The following is a 12,373-nucleotide window of genomic DNA, read 5'->3' on the forward strand; positions in this document are numbered from 1 at the left end:
ACAGAGGGCAGATTCACAAAAATTGGAGGTTTATTCTCCAGGCTGTCCAGGCATTCATATGTGTGATCTTAGGCAAACTGCTATATTTGGCTTCACCCTTCCTGCCTGAAAAACTGAGAAATACTTTCCCCTTCACAGAGAGAATGAATGTGTGTAAGGCACTTGGTACGATAGGGCGGGAGCTCTGCAAACAACCAGAACAAAGTCTGAGACTTTGATACAATGTCCCTGCAATCTGAAAGTCGCCTCTGAGGTCTACAGTGAAAGAATATCAAGGAAATGAGGTGAGGCGGGACAACCTCAGAATTTCACAGGGAATATGAAGGAACGTTATTATTGAAATATGTAAAATTGCCTTGTGCTGAAGTTGATAATCATATGAAGAAAGTTATGCAGCAACTGCTTACTTGTATTTTTCAACAGTTTGAAAAATGTTGCTAACATGAACTCTATCTCCATGGCTTTGTACTTCACTGATTCTTTCTTGTGAATCAGATACAGTCACAGACTTGTCCAGGGATTCTGCAGGTCATAAAAGGGCAAGCTTACCAGCTGTTTCCATGGGCATTTTGCCTAAGGTTAGCAGAATCTGTTCCTTGATATTAGTGATGAACTCACTTGGAGATGAACTTCCTATACACTAGGGAGGCCACCTGAACTAAATAGGACTCAGCCCCAAACGATGGAGACTTCTGAGGTCCTAAATGAGTATTTGGTAAACACGTTGTTTCATAACTGAAAGAAATCTTTATTTTAAAAATGAAAACCAGAGGAGAAAAGCAACATTAACAGCAAGATCGTAAGCCATAGAAGCTCTATTATGAATCAAAACAACAGATGTAACATGAACAACAGCATCTTTTATAAATACAAATTAGACTTTTCTATTTCACACATTGGAAAGTCTAATATGCCCAAAATAAATTTCCCTGAATCTCTCAGTAATGTTCTATCGTCACTGTTGACTGGCTGTTACCAAAAAAACCTGTGGATGATTTATATTGCAGCACAGTCACCAACCCCAAACCACATTTGTCCACAGACCTGACATTAATAACTATAACCACTTCCACTAGCTACATTCTCTTTGCAGAGGAAGAAGCAAAGTACAGGTGATTCATACATCAGTGATTTCTTGATCTGTATTCACTTTCCCTCCCTTTTACTTTATTAGCAGGCCTACTGACTGCATGAGTCACCGATTAGCACCTCAAGCACCAGACAGGAACTAAATTATCACAGTGCTCCCTCCAGAAAGCAGGCATCATACCATGTTTGCTATAATCAGTCTCTGAGGCCCAAATACCTCAGACTTCAAACAGGAAATAACTTTGTCCTTGCTGTTTCACAGTATGAAGAACCAGCATTTCTGGGATTGGAAGAACTTCTCCAGGCCAAAAAGTCTCTGGGCTTGCACCAGTCTATCTGTTACAGCAACAGATAAGCTACAGTTGACGAATCAGTCAAAGTACCATGTAGAGACAATCACAGTGCCTGCCCTTGCTCCCTGGCAATGGAAAAAGTAGGATGGCCAGACCATGTTTATGTTTCCACATACGATCACACACGGGAGAAGAGATCAGCTACTGCTTCATTCCTTGCATGCTGTCTACTGTTACCGGTGACTCAGTCATTCAGTAGCCCAGGCACACGAAGAAACAAAACTCAGCTGAACAACATTTACAGAGCTGCTTCTAGTTTCTCATTATCACGATAAAGATCTGATTATTTATAGGTAGCTTTCAAAGCCTATTACTAAGACTTTGCATAATGAACAAACAAATTTTGCACCAGCTCTTGCCTAACAAGAATGCAGGGCTTGACTGTTCTCTTGAGATTTTCACTGGTGTAATTACAATGACTTCAGTGGTGAAACCTCCGACTGATACCATGAGAGCATGTCACAACACATGAAACTGATGAACCAGAAACTATCTCTAAATAAATCATGAAGGGAACATTTCTTCTTAATGTTTTGTCCCTAATTTTAGAAGGTACCTCAAAACCTAACAACTTACCCTTGTCTGACATGATCCTAGAATGTTATTTCTGCCTAGTCATGTGGCACTAACTGCGCCACTCTCAGCTCTTCCAATCCTGTCCCAGCTTGAAACCAACCTTGCACTGACTCCTCTGTGTCTAATCACAGAGTCAGGGTGGAGTAGGCTTCTCAGGTGATGGAATTACCAATGAGATGCAATGGAAAATTTTTTGAATAACATATGTATCTTCAGACCTTGGTTTCTCTTTTGCTGATGAACAAAGCAGCTCTAATACTAATGCTGTTTTGGACTTCATAGCTTCTATGTGTTCAAAATCCATGCCAATAATTACGTATTAATAGAAAGACAATTTCTGCACAAAATTTTCATTGAATATACCCTCATTCCCCTTCTCTCTCTACTGATGCATGCTCATCTTTTTAGCCTTTTCCAGGAGGCTTTTAAAGAGTAAAGCTACAGAGTTCAAATGCTTAAAGTATCATTTCTCCAAAGGTACATGGTTAGTACTTAAGTTGGAAATGGTTATGCACTTAATTGGTCACAGAATATATAACATCATATGACTTAGATAATAAATCATGACAGCCACAGCAAACGATATAAAACACACTTAATTTGAATTCTCACAAAACACCTCTGATATCCCTCCATAAACAGATTCTGTCAGGCAAAGGTGAGCTCACAAATTAGACTCTTTTTTCAGTTTAAATGTTGCAAATTCTCTGTTCCAATAAGTTACTCTAAATGACTCTGGTGTAAATAAGATAACCCATTAAGATCATAGCATATTAGGGGATTTGAACATAAGGCTCTTTGCCTGAGCCTATTCCACTATAGAGCATGAATTTTCCCACTTCAACAGGACAACTAAAAACATTGAAACAAGGCATTTCCAAAAATCTTCTAACCACACATCAGAAAATGGGAATCTGGTAGGTCTTTTCTAACTTTACTTCCTATGACAGTATGATTAAAACCTGTAGTACAAATGACTTAATTACAAAAAAAAAATCAATGGAAAATAACATCCTTGTTATACAAAGAGTAAAATAAATGAAGTATTACCTTGGCAGGTCCGTTCATCTGTGAGCAGTTTATAGCCTTTCTGGCAGCTGCACTCAAAGCTGCCAACCGTATTTCGGCAGAAATGGTCACAGCCACCATTGTTCACCAAGCACTCATCAATGTCTGCAAAGAATGAAAGGGCAAAAATTTAGTTCACGACAGCAATTCAGTACTTCAGGGCAGGAGTGTAGGAGTTTACTCAAACCCCCAAGGCAGCTGCTGTCCCTGTTAGGTATCAGGCTGGTCAGGTGTATCCCTTCCCAAACCTTTCTCGCAAGGCTTACAAAAAAGCTATGGGCTGAGTTGTTCTGGAGACAGAGGTATTTCTTTCAGAACAGGAACCACCAGATGACCCAAGCTGAGGCACTCTGATGTTAAAGAACATTCAGGGAAGCTTCTTTGTAGATGTGGTGGTCTGCCTGACAGAAGACTTAAGGCTGTGTGAGATGTGAATCCCTTACCTTACATAAGAATTATCAAGACCCAAGAACATATGAAAAATTGAAACAACAACAAACACAAAGTAAAATATTTGCATTCCCAAAAAACACTTCCAATATTGCTACATAAACACATGTAGGGATACATCTGTTCAGAATTAGCATTATGCGCTAACTTGTCCATTGTGAACAGTGTCACTGAACATCCATTTTCATGTGTCTAACTTTTTTGATTTGGTATAATAGAAGAGCAACTGTGAATGCATGTAAAATGTTGCTTCTTCAGTTGTTCTGAAGGCAGAGCACCTAGTACATAAGTACATAAGCACATATGTATGAAGGACAAGATCAATGGCTCTTACTTTAAATAATGATTACGAAGTGCATTGATGAACATGATAAGACCTTGTTCAGAATTTCAGACTGGTGATTCTACTTCCTCCACCTTATAACTTCTCCCAAAGGTACTGAAGAATTGGAATGACCAGTCCCTTTTCCATACCATAAAAACTTGTGCAATAAGTATATAATAGGTCACAGAACCTCATTTGAAATACAGAGCATCTTTCCATCTTCCCCCACTCATAAAACTATGGATCCATGTTTATTTGAAAAAGAAAAAAAAGTACATTTTTTTTTTCAGGATAACAGTAGTGCCAAAGAATAGCCCTTTTTAGGGATGCGTACAGTGAAGAAATAAGATGTCATAGAGCCTTGGCTGCCCACTTCTGGAAAGGAAAACAAGATCTTTCAGAAAACTAAATGGAAAGTGATGTTTCCTATTGAAAAGCCTCTTGCTATAACAGCTTTGAAACTCTGAGGTAACAGCTGGCCATTTAAAAAGCAAATATTGCAAAATGCAAATCTAGGTGCCAAAGAGCTAATATGTGGAGATGGGAATTTATCAAAGACAGCATGATGCTGGTGAATGAAGGGCACATTTAAAAATTATTTGATTTTAGGATGACTTTTAGTGGATGTCATTCATTCATTTTCGAAAAGGTATGATTACCGACATGGGAGAGTAGTATGGCTCTTACCACATTTCTGCGTGTAAAATATAAACATCAGCAAGAGGAGTGAAGACGTAAATCTAGAAATTCTAATAGCTGAAAGGCAAATTCAGCCCTTTTTTCTAAATGGCACTTTACTGCACTGGCATTGACAGAAATATGCTCCGGAGGATGTACTACTCAAATAAGCAGGAACAACATATATTGTTATAAAGGTTTATTGTTATAAAGTTGCATTTGTGGCAAGGAGAAAGCAAATGTGGTTTGAGACCCTCTGAACTAATACTACTGCTTATTACTTTTGTGTCTGGTTCTGCAGGAGTGGCTTTTGCATTCAGTCCTATTAAAAGCATGGGGGTAAAAAGGTAGGTAGCAGCTGTGGTGGTATTACACCCCCAGTGCTTTGCACAAAGCCAGCTCAAATCTTGATGTCGCAGGTAACAAAGTCCTCAAAGTGATCTGAAACTGAGTTGTGTTTGTTGTCAGTGCTCCCCCGGTTTTGGTGATTAGGCTAGCCAAGAACAGATAACCTTAGGCTCCCAGCCTGATAAATCTGGTAAAGAACACACTGAAGGTTGCTCTGCATAATACCATGAGACTGGAGACAGCAACCCATTTGGTTTCAGCTGCAGTCACCAGCACAGGTCAAGATCAGCAGTGAAAACACAAGATTTTGCCCAGTTCCTGCAGGCTGGCATTTCTATTTCTGATTCCCCCCACCTCCAGTATGTGCAACTGGGACTATGTTGCAGGTCTTATGATGGTTTACCACAACAGTCCCCTCCTTTTGCGCAGCACAGGTGTACCTAACTATAGTTTAGCTTGCCCTGACAAAACTGTTAGACAAATGCAATTATGAATTAATATTACTAATATTTTATGCATCATAAGCACACAGAGTAGTCATCCATCATGAAGAAGATCTCGTTTACCCATGATAAGAACAACATGACCTTTGGGCTACTCTGCTGCCTGAGACTGCTTGAAGCAGAAATTACTTGCAGCCTGTCAAACACCATTCTGAAGTAAGGATTGATGTTTTAAACGATGGCCTCTGGATTTCACATGTTAAATTCCAAATTCCAGTCTCACTAACTTTCTTTTCAGGGTCTCTGAAAACCATAAGGGATGAAAATGAAACCCTCCTGGCCTCAGAGGGTAGATGTGAAGCTGTTAATCATTGTAATTCCACTGACAATGCAGCGTATCAGTTTTACACCAGCAATTCTTTGGAACAATCCTGAACCAGGATCTGGGTAAAACCTGGGAGAGTCCACAGGAAAGGAAAGTATTTATTCATTTCTTCTAGCTGGAAAACATGACGTGGCCTTTTGAAACTAGGACCATCAAAACAGAATAGAGGTCAAAATTGCTAGCTGCAAAAGCATTCTAAATAGCACAAACAGTGCCAATGTCTCTGCTTTCACTGTATTTCTTTCCACGGCCATAGCGAGACCGACAAGGCATGTAAAAATTATTTCACTCTATGGAGAGCAGTGCATTGCTGCATTTCACTTGAAAGAGAGCAGTGTCCAATCGTATCATGTCTAACTGGTTCATAGAAAATGCACCAAGTCTATATCCCCACTATTTTTCTTTCCATGGCTATAAATAATTCATGTTATGAGCCATGTGAAAATAAATGATTCCGCTGTGTGAGAAGGTGAGGCCCCATTTATCTTTAAACTGACTGGTACCCAACTTTGTCAAGTGCCTGTTGTGAACTTCATAGAGAGTATGCATGTCTGCCTGTCACGTAGGGAAAGAAAACACAGTGGGAACCCATCATGGTATCTTTACCAGCTTTGAAATTACTTAGTCAAATCTCCCCATACTGTTATTGGGACTGTCTGTAGAGGAGTCATAAACCTGGTGTCTTCAAACAGAGTTCTCAAGTGGGTCCTTTTCAACTGATGACACAGGTTGCAGAAGAACGGCTCAAACTTTCCATAGTGCTCTGCTTCCCTGTATCTCCAGGAATGCAAAAGTATATAAAGAACTCTATTCCTCCACGGTGGTTGTATGTAAAATGCCCTGATGATCACTGTTCAGACAATGTGCTGGTCATTTCAGACTAGGGGGTCTGATGGGCAGTGAAATCCCAAAGGATTTCTCTTAATGCAGTAAGTCAATATTGTTAAATTATACCTTGCTCATACAAGCTGCTGATCTGCTGCAAATACCAACTGATGTGCCCAGGACAAATGGAATACATGCAGAAATGGAAAATACAGACCAGTGAAAAAACACAGAAGCATTAAAATTTACTAGTCAAAAATGTCAGGTGAAGATATGCTGTAACAGGCAACTAAGCATTCAAACCACCCATTAGCCCTGAAAATGGTTCATTCCCCTTCCCCCACAATTAAAAACAAACAAAAGCAAACATATGAATTGCACAAAAGGAGCGAAAACCTTCTTAAAAGTTGTAATTTTTGGGGAAAAAACCCAATCATAAATATTAGTCTGGAGATGGAACTCAGCAACACCATCACAAAAGCCATGGGCCTGTCCGGACCCAAAATGAAACCCTGGGTCATCTTGCTGTCCACAAATAGTGGAGAAATTCCGCTCCAGCTTCTGTGACTTGCTGTCATCTCTACATGCATTATTAAATGTAAGTCCAGGCTTGCAGAAAATCACATAAACAAAGGCCTGGCATCAAGACAGACACTGTGGGGAGGTCAAGCACAACTACTCTCTGGATCAGCTTATGAGACTCTAGAGCCTTGTTGCATTTGCTAATAAGTCACAGTTTTGGTACTCAGATGCAAGTCCTCTTTTAAAATGCCCTTTCTTTGTAGTTATGTTGCAAAGCTCTCCATATTCTTTTGGACACTCAAAAGCTAATTTCAGAAGAATGGAGGGGGTAATAATTTTAGAAGAATGAAGGAGGAATAAATAAAATAAAATAAAATAAAATATTTCTGAAACGAATGATATCCTAAGTTTTCTGATGAGGTCAAAATATGAGGGAGGCAGTGGAATCAGCTTTAAATAAAACTTTTCAGCTTTAGATAAAGTAACAGAAACTCAGATGTTTGTGATAAGTTGCATAGCCACTATTTGACTAGATGAAATAAGCAGTCTGTTATTTTTCTTTTCATGTCCTTATGAAGATTAATGGGAATGACTGCTCCTGTTGCACTTGTACCTTTTTAAGCTCTGCTTAGCGTAATTCATATGCGGAAGGACCTGGTTCTGATCAGGGGGTGTGTGTGCACGTGTGTGCTCGTGTGTGCAGATAACCTCACAAAGATTTGCCTTGCTGCATACAAGTCAGAGAACAAATTAAAAAGTAGGGATTTTAGGCAATGTAGAATTTAACATTTCACATAAGCTGCTTAAAGGCAACTGAAAGGGTAATCAATGTGCAATCTTCACTTAGCTGTTGAACAGTGATGGATATGGGGATTTCCAAAGCCCCATCACAGGCGGAAGTGAGGCTTCTCCTTTCAATGGCTGGGCAAATATTTGAACTGGTTGTGTCTGTCTAATCCTTTGCAGTTTTAAAATCCTACCTAGCTCCAGGAAAATAATATACTCCCAGATCAACCTAAAATGATTACAGAAACTTCGTACCCTTCTTGTTTTTATTAATGACAGCATGTTAGGATTAATAATGCTATTACCAGCATACAGCGGTCATCAATATAGACATATTTTCTGCAAAGTAGGCTAGTCTGCTAGTACTTCTTATTCCCTGCTTTCATAATTTTCTTGTGCTTTTCTTTCCTTCTCTTTTCTTGTGCTTCTACAAATCACCACTGTCCCCTAAACCCTGTGTAACTAGTGTTGCTTTGTTGACACAAGTATTAATTCCCTGATGCATGCAGACCACAAAGTACTTCATAAAGCAGCCACAAAACTTTTTAACCCCATGTCACAGGTGGGGAAATAGAGGCACAGACAAACAAACTCACCCACACTTGAATCCAAGCCCAGTGCACAACCCAACAGACTCCCTTGCTTAGACAGTGTGTCAATCAGCACAGGCTTGCACAAAACACATGTTGTTCTACATGTTGCTCTACATTACAAATACTCCCAACGCCACCAATGCTCAGATTGCAATTATTTTAATATTTGCCTCTCACTTTGCAATAAAATTTGAAATATACTGAGTAACTCAGGATTAACATAAGTATAACCTATCAGGCTACACTTGTAATGCTCTAAATAACATTTTCTGCGGTGTCTTAAATAATGCATGCCAGGGATATTTCATTAAGGGATAAAGATAATTTCATATCCTCAGACTCACTGGATTCAGTGCCACTGTGAGAAGGTCTAAATCAAAGTAGAACTTAGGTTCTGCTGTTCCTTCCAGAAAATATTGAGCTAGCTGTTGTCTGGTAGTTTACAGGGAGTTAGAAGTCCTAGTTCTGGTTTTACAAGAGGTTTATCTAGCAGTTTGGGCAAGTTGTAACACTCCTCTGCTTTACTTCATCTCTATAACGGGGCATTGGCAATTATCACGTGGCGTTTTCAGGACCAATACTTTAAAATGGATTATTATAATTGAGCAAATCTGTATGAATCAAAGTCATTTACTGTCAAGATTCTTTTAGTTAAATTACAGTTGTTTTTAATTTGTCATCTGGGCTTCTGAATGGTTTGATACAGCAGCACGTTCCATGCTGTAGTGTTTTGCCCTGGAAGATTTGTGAATGTGTGCAGAACTGTATGGCCATCTTTACTTTATGAAGTACACGAGCTGTTCCACCACTGTACCTGTGGCTACATAGTTCATTGCCTCTAATATGCTTTGCATGTTTCAGGGAGGAATAATTCTATTTATGCAGAGTCTTCTACTTGAGCATTTCAAAGGCCAGCATCTTATCAGCTTCATTACATTAAACCTACACAACACTTCTGCAGGAGAGATAAGTTTAATTAATTCTTCTTTAACAAATGTGAAACTGAGGCAGGTAGGGTAGTGTGTGACTTCCCTGCATCAGATAGCTACAAAATAAAATAAGGCATATATTACAGTACCTCTAATTTACGTTTTGCACTTCAGCGACATCCTCATTTTCCCTCCCACAGTGCTAATTAACTGTAATGTATGATAATCATTACTGAACTGAAGTTCCACTAAGTAGCAAATGAAGGTTCTCTGTTTAATTAGCTTTATGGCTAGGTTGTGGGGCAAGGCATTTCCTAATTAACAGAATTAAAACTTGACTGGGCAGACAGGAATGAGTGTAATTAAAATTTAATCTCCCTCATCCTGAAAACAGGCTACTCACAAAATAGAGAGCTTTGTGTAAATGCTCTTAGAGCATGGAAAAGTTGAGGCAGGTTTCAACACATTTCCCTCATGTCACTTTCTCCATTTTCACCTGTTATCTTTGCAATTTCACGAAGAAACCTGTCTTCCAACCCAGATGGTAATCTGTCACGTATGGATTTAGGTGTCAGCTATTCTCCTCCAGGACATATCCACTTTGACATTATCCACCAACCAATCAATAAAAGAGTCTGCCAGGCTGCCAAGAGATCAATCACCTTGTAAAACAAACATTATGTCCTATTATTTTCTTATTACAGTTAATTAGATTTATAAAGTACAAAAAGCTTCGAAAGTGAAAAACTTAGAAATGCTGTCAGAATAGTTTAGGCCCTGATTTCTCATTTGTGAAAGGAAAGGGATTTACTAAATCTAATGTGAAAAGAAAGGATTTTCATTTAAAATTTTTGCTGAACAACTGAATTCTTTTTCAAACTCAAAAACATGTTAGTGCAATGCTACAAACTCAAACAGTGCAAGCTACCTTAGGTTGTGACACCAGAATGTGAAGTGGACTGGAGACATAAAGAAAGAGACTGATAGAGTCTTTTACTGTCTAGCTAAAAGCCAAAAAGTAGGCCCCCCACCCCTCAAAACATCCCATAGGAATCCCAGAAAATAAAGCTAGTTTTCCTCCTACTGTAACATTTTATCAGTCAAAATGCTTTTTATAAGATACTGGAGAGGCAGAAATAAGTGTGCAGTTAAGACTCCTACCTGTATTTGAGGGCAACAAAAAACATCTCTCTGTTTTACAAAGTGTGTGGAAACTACAGTACATCAGACTCTGGTAAACTCAGATGGTAACAGTGACTGTGTGAGTACACGCAGACCTCGAGGCTGTGGTTAAAACGGTGGTACTGAATTGTGCAGATACGTTGGGCTGACTGCTTATCTACCTTAATTATTCACACAGCCACTATGACTGTAATAATTCTATGTTTCATGTTTTTGCACTTTATGCAGGAGGAGCTGAGACAGAAGTTGCTGAAGATTACATGCAATGGCAACAGTAAAGGAGTTCGTTTGGTGCCTCTTAATGTATAAATCAGACAAAACTGGGGAGCTGACGTCCCTGGCCATCTTCTTTGTACTATGTCTCATAAAAAAACAGGTCTTGCTCTTCCAGTATTCAATTTTTCCATGCAATCTCAGTGAAGAGCATAGGGGCAAGTGAGCAAGCTTGCTTGGACCAAGAAACAAGAACCCCTAGACTTAGCATATTAACTCAATTTACCTTTCTTCATAGTTGTTTTCATTCCACCTCTGGAATTGCTATCTGCTCGGGAAAGTTGTGTGATTATTTCCAAGAACCTTGGTTTGCTTCTAAAAATTGTGTTTCATTTAATGAAATAAAATTTTTAAATAAAACTGCTATTAAGGATGGCTGAAGGTATTGATGCTTTCTCTAAAATCCCACTGAAACTATGCTAGGTTTCCTATGATAAAGCTACTCCTGCTGAAAAGGACAGCTGAATGCAATTAGCCCATGATAATTCAAAGGCCTCGTAGCTGATAATGACTCAAAGAAAATTGGCTGGTGACGAAAAATTAACCCTCCAAAGCTTTTTGAAGACATTACTTCAACAAACCACAAATACTTCACTGAGAACAGGATATACCTATATAAAAAATGAGCTGTATTTTATAATGAAAAAAGCAATAATAAAAGAATGAAAAAAAAAACACCTGTAAGTTTTGAATGTTGGTAGCTATGATTATGTGAGTAGTCAACTCCCAAATTACAGAAAGCACAGTACACTTTTACATAATAAACTGTGGTTGCTGATCCTCCGGGAGCTTTATATTGTTGAATAAATGCAAGGTCCTTTCAACAACTGAAATGCATAATATGACCCTCCCAAGCATTAATTTAAAGGATTTGGCATTTTCAAAGGGGAGGTTCACAAAGACAAATAACAACTGCAAGTTTCCAGGGAACAGGGATATTGCCTAGTCATGAAAAAACCCTAACTTAGTACACATGAATTTATTTTGTGGGAATAGATGGAACCCTTGGGAGGGAACGAAACTGCATGAGTTACATGGCAGCTGACCCAAGTCTGCAATTTTTTAATGGAAGATAATCTGTTATATTATATTTGTCTGTCTTGAACAAGTCTATAGCAGACAAATGACTTGTATGTCTTTAACCTTAAAAAAGAAAGGCAATCCCCCCAAAAAAAGGGAAGGGGCAGTGAAAGTTTCACACACATTTTGGAGTAGCTAAATTTGCAGCAACAGTTAGAAAGCAAATGTTATCCACAGCTTTATTTCTTGGATTCTGCTCTCCGCTCTTTTTTTTTTTTTTTTTGTCTTCTGTTCCATTTTCTTATTTCTGACAAATTTCACCTGTGTTGCTAAAATTTGCATTTCCTCTCATTTTTTAAATCTCATGGGTTTATAATTTCATTTTTCCTTACTGTGGCCTGGAACTTCAATTCTCTCTTAGAAAGTCTGGATCAAATTATGTCTATGTAACTAAAATTCATTGTTCTGATGCCCAGTCAACATACACACCCATCAGTCAGTGTCCAGTTGCTCACTTTTCTGATCCCC

At 38.7% G+C, this 12,373-nt stretch overlaps 1 protein-coding gene across 5 annotated transcripts in view; it reads right to left on the bottom strand.

The window, feature by feature from the left end:
* Positions 1–12,373, bottom strand: part of SCUBE1 (signal peptide, CUB domain and EGF like domain containing 1) — a 219,497-nt gene that overhangs the window by 56,024 nt on the left and 151,100 nt on the right. For all 5 annotated transcript variants that reach the window (XM_064460913.1, XM_064460938.1, XM_064460930.1 and 2 more), the window contains one exon: positions 3,069–3,191. In XM_064460913.1, the coding sequence (XP_064316983.1) occupies positions 3,069–3,191 (123 nt within the window). The remainder of the gene's footprint in view (positions 1–3,068; positions 3,192–12,373) is intronic.

This window comes from Phalacrocorax carbo, chromosome 1 (assembly GCF_963921805.1).
Source record: "Phalacrocorax carbo chromosome 1, bPhaCar2.1, whole genome shotgun sequence".
Classification (NCBI taxonomy): Eukaryota; Metazoa; Chordata; class Aves; order Suliformes; family Phalacrocoracidae; genus Phalacrocorax; species Phalacrocorax carbo.